General features: G+C 38.1%; 1 protein-coding gene across 2 annotated transcripts; it reads left to right on the top strand.

Moving 5' to 3' along the window:
- Positions 1-10,820: 10,820 nt before the first annotated feature.
- Positions 10,821-13,346, top strand: ptger4c (prostaglandin E receptor 4 (subtype EP4) c). Of its 2 annotated transcripts, XM_055202613.2 has the most exons (3): positions 10,821-10,952; positions 11,196-11,917; positions 12,083-13,346. In XM_055202613.2, exons 1-3 carry the CDS (start codon positions 10,916-10,918, stop codon positions 12,671-12,673), a joined length of 1,350 nt encoding a protein of 449 aa, XP_055058588.2. In that variant the 5' UTR covers positions 10,821-10,915; the 3' UTR covers positions 12,674-13,346. The 2 variants fall into 2 exon arrangements, with proteins under 2 accessions (XP_055058588.2, XP_055058587.2); XM_055202612.2 differs by having other exon boundaries at positions 10,867-11,917.
- The last annotated feature ends 4,839 nt before the right edge of the window (positions 13,347-18,185 follow it).

Below are 18,185 nucleotides of genomic sequence, written 5' to 3'. Positions count from 1 at the left end.
GCTAGTCCTCTGGATTTTTGGGCTGTGTGATTGAAAAAAATCGCAAATTCTCTTCTGAAACATTGCGAAGCTAATAGATACAGATAGCCTAGTAAACTCATTTGTCGTTCTATGTGGCTATGAGTGTGCCTGCTTGTCTGTTATGCTTATACGTATATACGCAGCGTATCGGCTGAATCGCAATCACGTCGTCAAAACAAATCTGACTGGCTAATACACACTGAAATAAATTAAATCATTTTAAAATTATTAAAAGTATCCCTTTCTTCATCGCACACCCCAAACATGACATACAAAATGTCTTGGAACAGAAACAAACAACAATCAGATATATTTGTAAGCTATCATTTTATTGTCAACGCAGTTTTAAATCTTTGCCACCAGGTGCAGTACCTGCAACACCCCCACTTCCCGCGCCCATAAGCACTAGCCTACCAACGCGTTTCCACAATGCGTTTTCGTTCAGAACACGTGAACCAGCTGAAACGAACAAGGAGATCAGTGAGTACATAACAGCTACCATAGTTGCAACACACATTTTGAAAAGTGAGGCCTTAGAGAGCACTATTCGTTTGAATGCAAAATACAATTCCATCACTAGACGGGGGAAAATCCTACTTATTGTCCCTTTAATATTTTAGCAAGTAGTGACATTTTGGGAAATTTATAAAGTGAGAATAGGTAAAAATCTGTAGAAAATAACACAGTACAGTATTGTTCAAAATAATAGCAGTACAATGTGACTAACCAGAATAATCAAGGTTTTTAGTATATTTTTTATTGCTACGTGGCAAACAAGTTACCAGTAGGTTCAGTAGATTCTCAGAAAACAAACAAGACCCAGCATTCATGATATGCACGCTCTTAAGGCTGTGCAATTGGGCAATTAGTTGAAAGGGGTGTGTTAAAAAAAATAGCAGTGTCTACCTTTGACTGTACAAACTCAAAACTATTTTGTACAAACATTTTTTTTTTTCTGGGATTTAGCAATCCTGTGAATCACTTAACTAATATTTAGTTGTATGACCACAGTTTTTTAAAACTGCTTGACATCTGTGTGGCATGGAGTCAACCAACTTGTGGCACCTCTCAGCTGTTATTCCACTCCATGATTCTTTAACAACAATCCACAATTCATTCACATTTCTTGGTTTTTGCTTCAGAAACAGCATTTTTGATATCACCCCACAAGTTCTCAATTGGATTAAGGTCTGGAGATTGGGCTGGCCACTCCATAACATTAATTTTGTTGGTTTGGAACCAAGACTTTGCCCGTTTACTAGTGTGTTTTGGGTTATTGTCTTGTTGAAACAACCATTTCAAGGGCATGTCCTTTTCAGCATAGGGCAACATGACCTCTTCAAGTATTTTAACATATGCAAACTGATCCATGATCCCTGGTATGCGATAAATAGGCCCAACACCATAGTAGGAGAAACATGCCCATATCATGATGCTTGCACCTCCATGCTTTACTGTCTTCACTGTGTACTGTGGCTTGAATTCAGAGTTTGGGGGTCGTCTCACAAACTGCCTGTGGCCCTTGGACCCAAAAAGAACAATTTTACTCTCATCAGTCCACAAAATGTTCCTCCATTTCTCTTTAGGCCCGTTGATGTGTTCTTTGGCAAATTGTAACCTCTTCTGCACATGCCTTTTTTTAACAGAGGGACTTTGCGGGGAATTCTTGAAAATAGATTAGCTTCACACAGACGTCTTCTAACTGTCACAGTACTTACAGGTAACTCCAGACTGTCTTTGATCATCCTGGAGGTGGTCATTGGCTGAGCCTTTGCCATTCTGGTTATTCTTCTATCCATTTTGATGGTTGTCTTCCGTTTTCTTCCACATCTCTCTGGTTTTGCTCTCCATTTTAAGGCATCAGAGATCATTTTAGCTGAACAGCCTATCATTTTTTGCACCTCTTTATAGGTTTTCCCCTCTCCAATCAACTTTTAATCAAAGTACGCTGTTCTTCTGAACAATGTCTTGAACGACCCATTTTCCTCAGCTTTCAAATGCATGTTCAACAAGTGTTGGCTTCATCCTTAAATAGGGGCCACCTGATTCACACCTGTTTCTTCACAAAATTGATGACCTCAGTGATTGAATGCCACACTGCTATTTTTTTGAACACACCCCTTTCAACTAATTCAACTAATTGCCCAATTGCACAACCTTAAGAGCGTGCATATCATGAATGCTGGGTCTTGTTTGTTTTCTGAGAATCTACTGAACCTACTGGTAACTTGTTTGCCACGTAGCAATAAAAAAATATACTAAAAACCTTGATTATTCTGGTTAGTCACATTGTACTGCTATTATTTTGAACAATACTGTATTTTCTTAATGAGCAAAATGATCTAGGAAAATAAGTGCAGATTTTAGACAAGAAATATTAATTTTAAACAAATAAGTGCAAAATAATCTGCTTTTGTCATAACACTTAATTCAAGAAAATTATTCTTATTCCATTGGCAGATTTTTTGCTTGTTTTAAGCACTAATTTACTTAAAGTTTATATTTTTTTGTCTAAAAACTAGACTTATTTTCCTAGGTCATTTTGCTCATCAAGAGGATGCATCTTAATTTAAGAATTTTTGGATATTTTTACTGAAAACAAGGCAAAAATACTAGGTAAGAAAGCCATTTTTTGCAGTGTAATTAAAATATGCCAAATTTGTAAACATTGGCCATGAAGAAGGTTATGTTATTTAATTCAGTTCAGGAGTTTGAATTTAACTAATTGTATTTCAGTGCACTTTTTTCTCCCGGGACAGCATTTGTTAACACCCCTGGACCTCACTTATTTAATAACAAACCCTGTCAACAGCCATGCCAAAGAAGTGTGTTGTTGTTGTTTGTGAGGGAAATTTAAGCTTGTTTGACTACCCAAAGAAGTCAGCATTATGGAAACAGTGGATATAGTTTGTTTTCCAGGGGAACAGCAGAGTTGGCAAGTATGTTTGTTTAACGCTGGATTTTGTTAAAATGGGGCGATCCCAAACGAGTCATGAGTGTCAGGCGGTAAGTAAAACTGCATCAAATGTCTGTGTTGTGTTGGCAATCGGCACGCAAGTGCATCTAATGTAAACACCAAATCATATGTTTTCCAGAGATAGTGGAATTATGTTTTGTGTGTGTTGCTTTCTTGTGACTCACTCCGCCCACGCTACGTCTCCAATAGCTAGGGTTTATTCGAAAAGTATCATTACAACTGATCTGTCTTTAATAAATCTGATAAAACTAAAAACTCTTACTCAAAATTAACATGAGATTAGCAGAAACAACTCGTGTTATGTGAGCTTTAAGGTAATGCAATAAAGCATAATAAAGTCACATTCATTGGAATGAAGATATACACACACATACTGTACTTCAAAAATCTGTTTTGTCAATGAATGTAACATCTCTTTACCTAGCTACAGAAGAGCTGAATTCTGCACTGTGACTTTAAAACTAAATGACAATCCTTCTCACTATCTGTTATTATTAATGCATCAAGCCAGCCGAGGAGTCACAAGATGAACAATTCTAATATCTCCTCCTGACCAGATGCTCATGTTACCCCTAATTCCTTAGAGGAGCAATAATGCTACACACACAGCATGCTGTTAGTCACCCAAGCCAGCTATCATATTCCCAACTCATCTTTAAGTGATTCATTATCTCACTCCATTCTATTGCTTTGAATTTTACAAGGGAAAAAAATCTGCTGAACGCTATCTGTCCTGAGAGACAAGAGAAATATGACAACAGGAAAATAGCAATGCGATGCTATGTTGCGCAACCAAGCTCCCGTCAAGTTTAATAAAGACGGCATGATTTTGTGAGCTGGTGCTTCAATCAGATTGAGTCCTATTTAATGAGCTTTGGGGAAGGTTAGCAAGTTTCCCATATCTGGCCAAGTGCTCATGATATAGGGACGACAGATCCTGTGTGGGTGAATGAACCACAAATGCTGGAGATCTGACAGAAAACAACCACATGGACCTCTATGCCCTTTTCTGACGCTTTAAATGAACACAACCTAAAAAGAGCAACGAAAGAGCATCGTGTTTAGACCTCAGAGGGCGAAGTACAGCGTCACAGCACCTCTATGAGACAATCGATCACAACACACAATCCTGAACGTGTGCTCTGCTGGGAAACATTATGGATCAATCTCTTGCTAATGTGTTAATAATATCTCAAAGATGGTTATTTTACATTTGCGTGTTGCATCTTAACAATGGGTGTGTGTGGAAGAGAGAAAGAGAGAGAGAGCATTAGAAAGCAAGTGATGGTGAGAGACAGAAAGAGGCTTAATGAGCTGTGTGGAGATGACGGTAGACAGAGTCAAACAAGACAGGAGAGAAATAACTTATGCCCTTTAATGAGACACACGCATTCTGTCAGATCATTAGATCCTTACAACACTTTTGCGTCAAGGTATGATGTGATCTGTGAATTGAAACTAACCCCCATACGCATTCCCCACACCGTGGAGCACAGATGACGTCATACTTCTCATACGTCAACACATCATCTGTTTACAACTGAATTGTGCTGTGAATTAATTTAAAATCTACTTTAGTATGGGGAAACAGGTGCGAGTTGTCTATTTCTCAGGATTATTTCTGAAAGTGAATTTCTGCAATTGGAACATTGACAATGTCTTTTTTTCACTACCTGAAAGCACAATTCAAAATTTTTATTTCATACACTCTAAAAATGGCTGGGTTATATTTGACCCATAATGGGTAAATATTGGACAGAACACACCGCTGGGTTAAAACTGACCCAATGCTGGGTTGTATACCCCATGGTTGCATAAAATCAACCCAACAAAGGGTCATTTTTAACCCAGCACGTTTTCTGTCCAATATTTGCCTATTATGGGTCAAAAATAACCCAGCCATTTTTAGAGTGTAGTTTGATTTGATTTGTTTGTACTTTAATGTCCAGCCAAGTCTGGAAATTGGTCTTTTGGAAATTGGTTAACCCTTGCCTGACTGTATGTTATTAAATGTGTTTTTATTGTGTTTGCTTGTATATCCAAGAAAAACAATATCAACTATACTAAAATCACAGCATCACAAACGTTATTCTCACAAACAATGTTTTTCTATATTATATTCTTTATTTAGAGGTAAGTGTTTGCCACTAACACATAAAACAACTGCTAGAGAAAAAACCTAGACCATATTTACAGTACATACATTTACAGTAAATTTAAATTTTCCTGAGATGTAACTCTTGCAACAGGTTTCCCATAAGATAACTATAGCCTTCCCATCATTATCCCTGATCTACAAATTTTGAACCCAGGTTTCAAACTAAACCACAACAGAGAGAGGTTTCATAGTTAATATCCAAAGGACATGTATATATAAAACGTTTGATCCCAAAACAAGATAACTCAGTTTTTTTTAAATATTATTGTTATAATGTTTATTGTGTTTTATTGTGCTACTTAGCTATATTTTTTAGTTATGAAGGCTTAAATCAAAACAAACTAACTGCAGTTTCATTGATATTAATTGGAATGCACAATCATTCAATCTCGTTTTGGAACCAAACTTTTCATATAGACCCCTTCACAGTTCACGTCACAGGCGGTTCCCACTGCGCATGTCGGGGTCAGAAAAGTCATTACAGCAGATTGATGTTATTCGGTATCGTCAAAAATGCCTACTTGAGTCGCGGGCTGTGAAAATCGCACCAGGTCTGCCGTGAAGTTTTTCAGGATACTTGCAGAATCTCAAAAACAAAACAAAAAACAAAAAAACATCTGTGGCTGCAAGCAATTAAACGTGCAGACTGGGACAATGCAAAGATCAAAGAGGCTTGTGTTTGTAGTGCTCACTTCATTTCAGGTAAGTCATCATTTTTCAGCCCTCTTAGATTAAACTAGAAGCCTAAATGGTATGAACAGTTTGACCCCATACTGCACGCGCAACGATAGTCATTCGATGTTTACAAACATTGAAGGGGTCTATACACTCTTAAAGAAATGCTTTGTCAACCCATGTTGGTTCTAGAGCCCGACTGATATATCAGCAGGCCGATATTATCGGCCGATATTAGGCATTTTCCAAACTATCGGCATCGGCATAATGGCAAATTAATGAATATTTAAAAAAAAAACAGCGGACGAAACAGCCTTCAACCATGTCATGAGTGTTGCCATTGTATAGTTTGTCCACCAGACGGCACTCTACAACCTCCCTGTTGGCAACACTCGTGTATGAGGCGTCACACATCCTGCAACCTGCTGATCCAGCCACAGTCGGGCAGAGAGAACAACGGTTAAGTGAGTTCATGGTGAGTTGGTCACGAGACATACATTGCTTGACTAACAATTAAAAGATGTTTTGTTGCGCGTTTCTGAAATAAAAATAAAAAGAAATATCGGCCGATATATCGGAATATCGGATTTTAAAACCAACAAACATTTGTATTGGCATCGGCCTTTAAAATCCTTTATCGGTCGGGCTCTAGAGAAACCCAACCATTTGGGATTTTATATATTGGGTTAAAATGAACCTATAACCTTAAAACAACCCAGCATTTTTGTATTTTAGAGTGTACAGTTAATGATTAACTGTACCGAATCATGTGACCGAAGCCAAGCCATTATACCCATTGTGAGCAAACACAATCAAGAATTCCCAGTAGGCACACAAGTATGCGAAGGTAAATGTAGTCATTTTAATTAGTATTTTAGTATAAAATAATTTAATTTGTTGATCATGCTGGGTTTAAGTGTACATGCATTGGGACCTTAAAAGAGCCATCCCTGCAGTATTTGTATTGCATTTTGTTCATCACTACCAAATGGATTTCCTATCAGAGTAGGAATACAGGAATGTCTCAGAGGTCCTTTTATCTACAACAGTGTTACATCGAGTATCATAGTCACTGTACACTCTAAACGAAATGCTGAAATGTTTCAACCCATGGTTGGGTCATTTTTAGGTTCATTTGAACCAACGGTTAGGTTTGTTAATATTTTACGCAATCATGGGTTGAAACAAGTGTAGATAGTAACAAAGGCATATTTCATTTAGGCTCAGCTGTTTTCATGATATTTCTATAGCAACAGCTAATCTAGCAATTTGTTAAAACGTGCTTTTATTTATGTAATTGATTTTCTATCGACATTTCATTGATCAAGTGTGTAATCACTGCTTTGGTTTTTTTCTCTCAAGGGAGTGTCAGCATGAAACGGGTAATTGGGATGTTTTTAGTGTAATACTAATTCACTTGATACAAAACCAGTAGATTACAGATACCTTTTAATTTTTCCTCGTACAAATGTGTATTTGAAGCAAATAACTAAGAACGAAATGAGAGTAGTTTGAAGGATTTATGAGTGCCTGTTTGTGATTTTTCATAGACACATGTATCACTTAGTTTTTTGCTCACAGAATAGGTTTCTATACATAACACACACTCACAAGGACACAACTCTTCCAGGCCATCTCTACATGTGAAGGGTATAAAACGTGCTACTCTGTTTGTGACGTGGGTGTGTAGGTGTTGACCGAAAGGTTATAGTAAGAAGATATAAGAAAATGAGATGGACGCCTGGAGTGCTGGTCACTCACCACTGACTCTAGCAGCTATAAGGCAGAATCTATTTATCAAGACAGAGAGTGAAGGCCAGCCACTACTCTACACACAATATGATCGTTTATTAACCCCCCAGGGATGATGAATTCTTTCATTACCTCAAATTAGATTTCAACCCCTGGATTCATGGATGCTATCAGATACCTGTGGTGGATCAAGTGAGAGCTTTCACAAAATCCTTTGTTGAGAAATCTTGGCAGCAGGGCTTTTCTAAACAATATTCTATTGGTCTGTATAGTTTCATAAAAATTTATATAATATTGCTGCAGATTTATAACCTGTCCACCTGTGCACCTGTGCTGTGGCTAAACACTCCCATATGGATTAAAAGATGGATTTTCTGTTCAAACACATAGCAGTGATCAATACCTCTCCACCGCCGGACAATCAGTTCAGCTCAGTGTTTATGATCCGCTTTGAATTTATTTTAGGTCAATAAAATTGCCAATAAATTGTATTAGTAAATTGTGCAATGATGTTATAAAATAAATGAGATGCCTTTATAGGGGATGATAGTTTCTAAAATAAGTTCATTTTAGTACAAATTGAAATGTCTGCTTTCATACTCAAAAACTCTTTGATTTCTGCAGGTGCAGTAAAACAAATACTGGCCTTGTCTCTTAGTGACATCAATGCCAGTCATGAAAGTGAGAGTCTTAAAGAAAACTGTCTAGATTCATTTTAATATGAGGGAAAAACAAAGCATGGACAGACAATAGATATCTCTAACAATAGACTTTGACCCTGAGACAATGTGGGGAAACACTATAAAATATATTTACAGGTGAAAGCATGCAGTCACATCCAAGTTTTATTCTATTAAAATTGTTACAAATACTAGATCAAACACACTGACTACATTAGATTCCACAAACAAACCACTTTTAAAGAGACACTCAATTTCCAGGTCCCCTACAGTGCAACATTTGATTTTTACTGTTTTGGAATCCGTTCAGCTGACCTCCAGTTATGGCGGTACCACTTTCAGCATAGCTCAGCACAATCCACCGAATCCGATCAGACCATTAGCATCGCGCTCAAAAAGAGTTTTGATATTTTTCCCATTCAAAACCTGACTCTTCTGTAGTTACATTGTGTACTAATGCTGCGTTTAGACCAGTCGCGGTAGAGGCGTCAAGCGTGAGTGATTTCAATGTTAACTTCGCGTGTCTAGTTTGTGTGAATTGCACAAATTGAGCCTTGCCATGGGAAACGCGCGAGTTGAAAAATTTGAACTTTGGTGGAAAAACGTGCCACGTTAACCAATCAGGAGCTTGCTCTAGTAGTGACGTGATTACAGGAAGCGAACAGTGTCGCAGAAGCCCCACCCCCCGAAGCGAATTTCCGCGTGAATGTCTCGATGACTAGAATTTCATGCACGGCTTTCACGCGTGAATGAAGCGAGTAAACTCAAAATGTTTCAGCGGCAAACTAGACGCGGTAGACGTGACTTGTGTGAACCCACAGTGAGACCGACGGAAAATTTAAAGTTGTGATTTTCTACGCAGATATGGCTAGGAACTATACTCTCATTCCGGTGTAATAATTAAGGACTTTGCTGCCGTGTCATGGCTGCAGCAGGCGCAATGATATTACGCAGCACCTGGAAATATTCCCACTGGTTACTTTCAATAGCAGGGGACTACGATAAAAATCAAATGTTTAACTCTAGAGGAGCTGGAAAATTTCGCGTCTAAACCCGTGCAGAAAACGCGACCGTTGGTTGGTTCTTGTCCCATGACCTGCGGTGCGCTAGCAGCCTTCTGAAAAGTTAAAATGCTTTTAACTCGATTCGGTGTGCCTGGAAAAAAGAGTGCGTCGCACCCCGTGCGCGTTGCAACCGCGCCGCTTCCGTTATGAGCACGCATACCACGCCTACATTTGAAATAGCGACTTTGAGCTCGCAAAAGACACAATATGTGAACCACCCCTTACACTGCCTATGAAGGCTGCCTGAATGCGTTTTCCGGAGCTGCCTTCATGCTGCCGAAGTCATTGCCTTATGAGGGAGCGAAGCAACAAGTCAGTTGCCTTTTTGGAAGCAGACGTTGTTTTCACCATCTAGAATTTGGAATTTGCTAATCATGTTCATGGATGAGGTAATGAATTAATGTTTGTTTACCTGTACGTTTGATCACATTAATTTATTCCATCATAATAAACTAGCTGCAAGGCACAACAGCTGCGTGTTAGATGCTGTATAACCTTCACTTCCACATTTGTCCACTAGTGTTGCCACAGTTTTTACAACCGGAAACTGTTGATAACACGCACATAAGTCACTGAAAGGGCGACAATTACAAAAGAGACAAACAAAGAGCCAATATTTAAAACATTAATTTCTTTGTATATACAAATCTTTATGAACTTTTGTACACAAGTGCATTAAATATATCGCACTGTGCATGTGGTTTTTGAAACATTTATTACAAAAACCTTACATATTATGGCTTTAAGGCTGGCTGTTCTGTGCCTGCTCAGCATTTTTTGCAAAGTTACACACATAAAAGCCAGACAAATTGAGGTAAGTGTACCCATTAAACCCACCCTTTAAGCCCACTTTTAACTTCGATGTCAAATTATAAAAAACAATTCAGTGATTTGTTAGTTCACTCACATTTTTATTGCATGCCAGTCACTTTTTAATGTTTTATTGCATCACTTTTCAACGAGTTAAATCCATGTGGACTGTCTCAGCAGACCTCATTTAAAGGCACACAACAACTTTGGTGTTTCAGGACCCTTTACAAATAAACAAATTTCTAAAATTTTTTGATATTATGTCAAATAAAAGATTTGTGTGTATGAACAAATATAGGCTACTTTATCATTTTATTATTTTCTTTAAATGAAAAGATGAGTTTTATTAGCTTGTGCACAAAGCTAATCTCCATATACTTAAAGATAATTTTACATGCTTTTCTTACTCAAAGCACCTGATAAATGTAGATTATTCTCCTCTCCCTATAGTCAATTAAAACCGGTGATTGGTATAGTAATTATCAGTTCAATTACTCGAACTCATTTGAATCAATAGGAAAGATTGTACACAATTATCACTAATAGCTACAGTATAGTGATTGTGCACTTCACGAGTGAAGAACTTCCTTCCTTTCTTTTATATGCTCAGTAAACTAAATTATAATTCTCTATAAGCCACGCACCTGCGTTTATATTTGGTTACGCTACATGTGCGGCATCTCACGCCTGTGGCGTCACTGTTCAACGCTGACGTCATACGGTGGGTATGACAAGTTGTGGATTCATATAAAAGCAGTGGCACATGTGTCTCCAGTAAATGCAACAATACAGAGACATGCGAGTAAACTTCAGAGGTAAACCGTTCTCTTCTTTACTTTGTAACATATACATTCTCTCTGTTTATGTGGCTATAAACGGTACATTTGGATATCCTATGGAAAATCCGAGTGTTTTGGACACATTCAAACTTTTTAGCCAATCCGATATGAATGATTCATTTTTTAAAGTGGGCTTCAATATGTCAGAAGATGCTTTGCCTGTTACCAACAGCTCGTCTCGTGTCTTAAGCCTCGACTATCGCTCTCTCATCATTTCAGCCACAATGTTTGTCGTCGGAGTCCTCGGAAACCTCGTGGCCATCGTGGTGCTTTGCATCTCCAAAAAGGAGCAGAAGGAGACCACCTTTTACACTCTGGTATGCGGAATGGCCATCACAGATCTGCTTGGCACCTGTTTCACAAGTCCAGTGGTCATCGCCACATATATAGCGGGTAGGTGGCCAGGAGGAGTGCTCTTATGCAATTTCTTTTCCTTCTCCATGTTGTTCTTTGGTTCGGCAGGGATGTCTATTTTGTGCGCCATGTCAGTGGAAAGATATCTCGCTATAAACCACGCGTACTTTTACTCGCAACATGTGGATCGGACTATGGCTCGGTTTGCGCTGATGGCGACATATCTGGCGAATATCGTGTTGTGCATAATGCCTAGTTTTGGTTTTGGAAAGCACAAGAGACATTTTCCCGGAACTTGGTGCTTCTTGGACTGGCGCGCTATGGACTCTGTAGGTGCCTCGTACACCTTTCTGTATGGATGTTTCATGCTGATTTTAATCGCAGTTACCGTCCTTTGTAATTTTGCCGTGTGTCGATCACTGGTTGGCATGAGTAAGATGACGGTGAGAGCAGATGTGCCTGGACATATAGGGTCCAGACGCAGATTTCCCAAATTAACATCGGTGACATCTGCGGCAGAGATTCAGATGTTCTGGTTGTTAATTTTAATGACCATCGTGTTTCTCATATGCTCTATTCCTTTAGTGGTAAGTTCACCAGCTATGATTTTGACGTGTCCATATTATAAATAGGAATTCCAATCGGAATTTTATTAACTTTTGTACCTATAATAATATTGACAGTAATTGATTTTATTGTATTAATGCGTTTTAATTGAAATGAATTTGAATTTCTTCTGTTTAACTGTACAGGTGCGCATCTTCGTAAACCAACTGTATGATCCATCCATGATATCATCAGGTGGAAGTCCAGACTATCGCAGTGATCTCCTTGCGATTCGTTTTGCATCCTTCAACCCCATCCTGGATCCCTGGGTTTATATTCTTTGTAGGAAAAACCTATTGACCAAGGGTTGTGCGGGTATCAAACGCATTATCGGCTTGAGAAAAGATGATCACAGTCGTGTTTTGGGTTGGATAGACAGTCGGCACTCGCCTCCATCGTTTGCGCAAAGCAATTGCACAAGTTACGCGTCGTTGCCCACGGCCATCTGTACAAACGAAACTAGGAAGCAAATCTGCACAAATAGTAAATCCTATGTGGACTTAAACCTTCGTCAGGCATGGGACTTTGATACAGCCTTGGTTGACTTTCATCCCTTCGGCGTCGAGCACAACGGTGTCATGGGTTTTGATGAAGATGGAGCATCAAGTACCAAACTGGTTGGACACGCCGCCGAGGCTCTACCAATAGCTCAAATATTAGAGAATGAAGTTGAAATAGTCACCTGCACTTTCAGTACACCAAGTTCATGTAAATCAGAGAGGGGAGTCAGACAATGATCTAAAGATTTTAATGTTTATGAGCACTGAAAAAAGACACTATTGCTGTGACATTAATTTGCCTTCACAAATAATTCTGTGAATTAGTATGTTGTAAATTGTTTCTAAACACATTATAAATGTTAGAAATGCATTGCTTAAACACGTTACAAAGACTGTGAACTATGTAGTACTGAATTTTCTGTGTTCAGGATTATCTGGGCGGGGCTAAAATAGTGGTTTAATGACGCACTGGAGCCACCGAGCATGGCCCCGCCCCTAATTCAGGTTGTAGCGGTGTTTGAAAGTTGAGAGACTGCTGCAGTTTCCCACGAGTGGGCGTAGTTTTAGCCCCGACACCAGACACGCCCTAAGCGTATGACAGAAGCGAATCCTGACTATTTTTCCAAGATTTTGATAATTTATTTATGGCTGGATGGTTAATATCACATTTTTCTTTGGTGTCAAAAACTGAAAGCACATTTAATATCGGACTTTACACAGACTTTAATATTGACCTGAAATTATGCAAAGATGCCACTTGCATGTGTGTGTTCTGTGAGAGGAGGATAGGCGATATAGATTTTTTTTAAAAGATGTGGTTCCTGCCTCCCTCATGCTGTGCCATGTTGCATGCTGACTATGACATACACTGTAAAACTGTGAATAATTTATTAAAAAGATTTTTTTTATAACAGAGTGAGTATAATACAAATATTTATGTAAAATCAAACAGACTGCAAAATTCCACCATGATATGACATCTTCACAAAACGAATCACTTATCTTGTAGAAGTAATGTTAAAATCTCTTTTTTTCTGTTGTTAAAAATCTTATTTTCTATGAAAACGACTATTACTTTACATTATTACTTTTTAGTATTGAGTTTAATATTCCCTAACATCAAAATTATACAAAACCATGTTACTGTACATGACATGGATATTAATATTATTATTAGTAGGTGTATTGTTGTAGTTGTTGTTATCATTATTATTACTTGAATACTTAATATAAAAACAAATTCAGATTTGGAGTTTGACAACAATATAGCACTAGTATTTATGCGTAACTGTCTAAGCCCCCTACTGTCTTGGTTACGATGAACCAGTGTAAAACAAATATTAGTTAGTATCATAGTAACTGCCACTGTACAAAGCTCTAAAATGACTCTCTGGCACTAAAGAATTTCCACTAGTGTACAATCTGATCTCATATTCAACAAGGAGATCTGAGGCCCATTTCAGAAAGGAGGTAAAGTGAAAACTGAGTATTAATCCAGAAATGAGAGAAAAAATATATATTTTTAGCTTTCTTTAATTTATAATCATATTTGCCAGTGCAAGTCATTTTAACTTACTACTTTATATATTTTTTATATTACACTAAACTTACAGTAAATTGAAATGACTTCTAAAGCTAATATGATAGGTGCAGAAACCGTCTAAGTGACTAAAATGTCATGTGCTTTTATAGAGGATCTTGTAGATCAGTGGTTCCCAACCTTTTTACACTTAAAGGCCACTTAGTTGGCCACAACAATATTTGAAGGTCCCCCACTCACTCAATTTTTTCCACATAAAATTAAATAAAACATGGAATGACTAGACAGATGTATATTCGCTACTAAAATGGCCCCCAAATTAGCTGATTTTAATGCTTGTTTTGTCCAACTTTTAATAATTTTAAGTCATCTTGAGGCCCCCCTGGAAATCTGCTGAGGCCCCCCTGAGAGCCCCGACCCCCTGGTTGGGAAACACTGCTGTAGATAATGATGTTGCATTTATTTGTAGGAAGTTACATTTATGTTGCGAGAGGATTTTGGGACCCAGAGTGAATTCTTGGCATATTCACTTGCATTTATGTGAGAGGTATTATTTTTCTTGGCAGTCATTTTAGATATTTAAATATCCTTATGTGACCAATATCAGCGTTTGTGGCCGTGCTCTTACATCTGAACAGTTGCCTTTTTCTTACAAATCCACTGATCAGAACCGGTAGTCTAGTTGGTAGTGCTGTGTGGTCAGGGCAGACATAGCCTACTATCGACGACCTGAGTTCAAATACCGGCTTGGTGTTTTTGAGTTTTATTAATGACAAACATTTGTAAAGTTTGTAGCCTTTCATGAAAAAGCCTTATGCCTATTTTAGCGAATCTGCTGTCATGTTCTTTTGTCCATGTGATTGCATCTGAATGAAAATGAATATAAGATGTAATAACGTACAGTCCTTAGTTTTTTAACTTCTGATATTTTAACCATGAAGACGAAATGCACGCACCATTTATAACAACAACTCTTTTCTTTAAAATATATGCTCGTAGTTGCTGTACACTTGCAGCAGCACTTTCAGTTCTAGTAGTATAAAGGATTCAGACCTCTTTTTTACGTGCCATGGTGAATCGTACTATCAGTGCTCCATTGTTGATGACCTTTATTCATAGTAGTTGTGCACGCGCTTAACTCGGAGAGTTTCCTATCTCAAAGTAAGGCCCTGCTAACACGTACATGGTTATTTTGAAAAACTGAGACATTTCCCTTCGTTTGCACCCTTTGTTTACACGCTAACAAAGAACTCACCTCTGAAATTGATTTTTTCTAAAAACTCCGGCCAGAGTGAAGATTTTGAAAATCTCCAAAAAAGTGCGACCTTGTTCAAAAGAGGAACAGAAAGTGATTTGTTGCTGTTTTTTCGGGATTCTGATTGAGGCTACGTTTACACGTACATGGTTATTTTGAAAACGGAGACATTTACCTTCGTTTGCGCCCTTCGTTTACACGTAAACATAGATTTCACCTCTGAAACAGATTCTTTCTAAAAACTCTGGCCAAAGTGGATATTTTGAAAACCTTAGTTTGCACGCTCGCACCTACGTCAAAAGTGCGACCTATGTTTACATGTGACTACTACTCTGAATGCTTCCATGATCACATTTATGTTCGTGCAAACTCGTTTCGTGTGTTTGTATTTGCAAATTATGTCGCCCCATTATGTCGAGGAGCAGAGACGAGGGATCGGAGTTCAGCAATTTTACACGTGTTTGACTTCATGCGACACTGCAAGAACCGACAGGCGGATGATGTCAACGTACCGCGAGAGGGAGTTGATAAATCACACATAGAGGTCTAATTTTGAATCGCTCTCGCGGTACTTTGACTTCATCGAACACAGCTACTGCAACAACTTCTCCCACCGCTGCTGGTGATTGGCTTACGTGGGACTTTTCTGAAAACTGACATGTGCGCACTATATTATTTCTGAAACCGGAGAAGTTGAAATGTCTGTTTATGAAAACAGCCGTGCACGTGTAAACGTAGCCTGAGCTTCTCACCACCACCTGGTTTGGCATGCTCTTGATGGCATATATATAAAAATAAACAACTTGGGTCCAAGACCTTCATTCTAAAGAAAGGCCTTGGACTGGACCTATTTATTGATTTTTTTGTGTGATTAAACACGTTTCTTTTGTTAACTCTGCCACAGCCATGGAATGACTCTCCTACTGAATGAGATACAGGGGGAATACTCACAGCTTAATGGGACATCAACTACTGAGATTACTGATTCCCTTGGGTAATTAACACTAACACAAACAGAGAAAACATAAAATTACTGTAATACGAGTAAATATCATATGTTAAAGCTATTTGACAGTTGGTATTTTTGTAGCCAAGCAAATGCAACATTTAGCTTACCAATATTACACTTATATAATGTTTTGAGGATTGCCATGATATACACAAAATCTACATATATGAAAACATAAAAAATATATAAAACGTGCCATCAGAAAGTGTCGGAATTTATGAGGTCTTAACAGTTAAAAAATCTGAAGAGCTGTCTGCAGCTGTGTTTTTTTGTCACAATTTACCTACGTCTGCACATTAAAATCAAAATAAAAAACCCATGCATGTATATTGCGTGCAATTATCTATAGCTTATATAAAATATTTGGGAATATATATATGTATGTATATATATATATATGTATATAATATATAGTTTTTTTTTCATATTTTATTAGGTTATTTGATAAGGTTACAATACGTAGGCCTACGTAGCATCGTAACTTGCGTGATGTCCTTTACACCTTTGACCTCACGTCAAAAAGCGCCAAGCAGCTCCCGCCGCCACACAGGCACAACAGCAAAAACTGGGGAAGTAAAAGTGAAGATTGAAGACGAGGTGCTGGGAAATTAAGGTCGGAAATGTGCATCATTAAAAAGAAACAGAAAGTCAAGCTGCTAAATCTAATGTAGAGGTATTTATAGTCCTATACAGATAAATGCAAACGCTGTTTTGTAAATGTTGACAAATGAAAATGTGTATCATTATACTATCTTGTTATGACCATGCTGGTTTCTATGGTTCATAAGCCTATGTTGTTGCCAGTTTACATGGCGATGTAATCCAAGCACTTTTAGGCTGATATAAAGCCTGTTTTCACTTACATTAGGCCTTCAATGCCGATTAAGCTTATTAAATGGGCGGGTTGTAAAATAGATACTATTGTGCGGGGCGGGCTAAATAATTTTATAAACGCGGATCCTATACCGACCAGCAGAGGTCACTATCGCACAGTTTACATCAAATGAGTTTAGTTCATATATACTTTAAAACAACAGGACATATAGTTAAAATTACTCAACAAAAATTCTATGATGATTTTGATATAAATGATTTTTAGGAAAAGCCGTATGTAGGCGCTACAGAAATTGAATCACAAAAAGCTGTCTACCGTTTAAAGCCCAGATCGATTTGTGACGTCAAAAATAATAATACAAAATAAACTGTTTACTCACCGTCATCCAATTTATGATGAACGCAAACTGTCAAACTTCAACAACAAGCACGATAAATGCATTAGTACTTTTGGCAGGCTTCCGAATCTGTGCTTTTGGCGTTTTCACCCCAAAATGGCGGGCGCGCTGCCAAAGGGCCACCTAGTGGCTCTCACCAGAAACGCATCAGTTTCGCCTCTTTGCTGCGAATGAATTACCGCGTCTCGACAGGAGGTGGCGCCCATAGACCTCGCTGCACCCAGTATCCGAATATACACAGACTCGTTCTCATTAACTTCTAGAAGTAGACTGTGTTGGTAAAGTACTGTTATATAGGTAATATAAGGGACGGAGGTAAAGGGAGCAATTTTGGAAGCAGCCAGTGCTGTTTACGTTCCTTGGTCTAATCTTATTATTTTTGTGGTTAAACTGAGTAATTTAAACTAAAATATTTTTCACTAATTTAAACCATACCCAAACTTTGCCTATGATGTGATTTTGAGGTGGCAGCCGTTGAGTGCCGCAGGGATGACATATTTTTATAGGCAAAACCCTTCCTGTCCCATTATCCCGAAGTCACCGGATTTTTTTTTTTAAATAGAGATTTGGTTAAAACTTAAAAGCCTTAAATAAGACATTGGGATAACAGGGGTTTTCAAACTTTGTAATACCAGGACACCCAAATATGATTAAGCATTTGTGAGGGACCCCCTAACTAAAATATGTATTCATATATTTTTTATGTATAATGA

Source organism: Misgurnus anguillicaudatus, chromosome 2 (assembly GCF_027580225.2).
Source record: "Misgurnus anguillicaudatus chromosome 2, ASM2758022v2, whole genome shotgun sequence".
NCBI classification, from domain to species: domain Eukaryota; kingdom Metazoa; phylum Chordata; class Actinopteri; order Cypriniformes; family Cobitidae; genus Misgurnus; species Misgurnus anguillicaudatus.
This window is presented reverse-complemented; position numbering and strand designations above follow the sequence as displayed.

What these genes read in the sequence shown, in the direction of transcription:
- ptger4c (XM_055202612.2), top strand. Translation starts at nt 10,916, where the DNA reads ATGCAACAATACAGAGACATGCGAGTAAACTTCAGAGGTAAACCGTTC. An exon ending in TATGCTCTATTCCTTTAGTG is followed by an intron (nt 11,918 to 12,082) that starts GTAAGTTCACCA and finishes TTAACTGTACAG; the next exon opens with GTGCGCATCTTCGTAAACCA.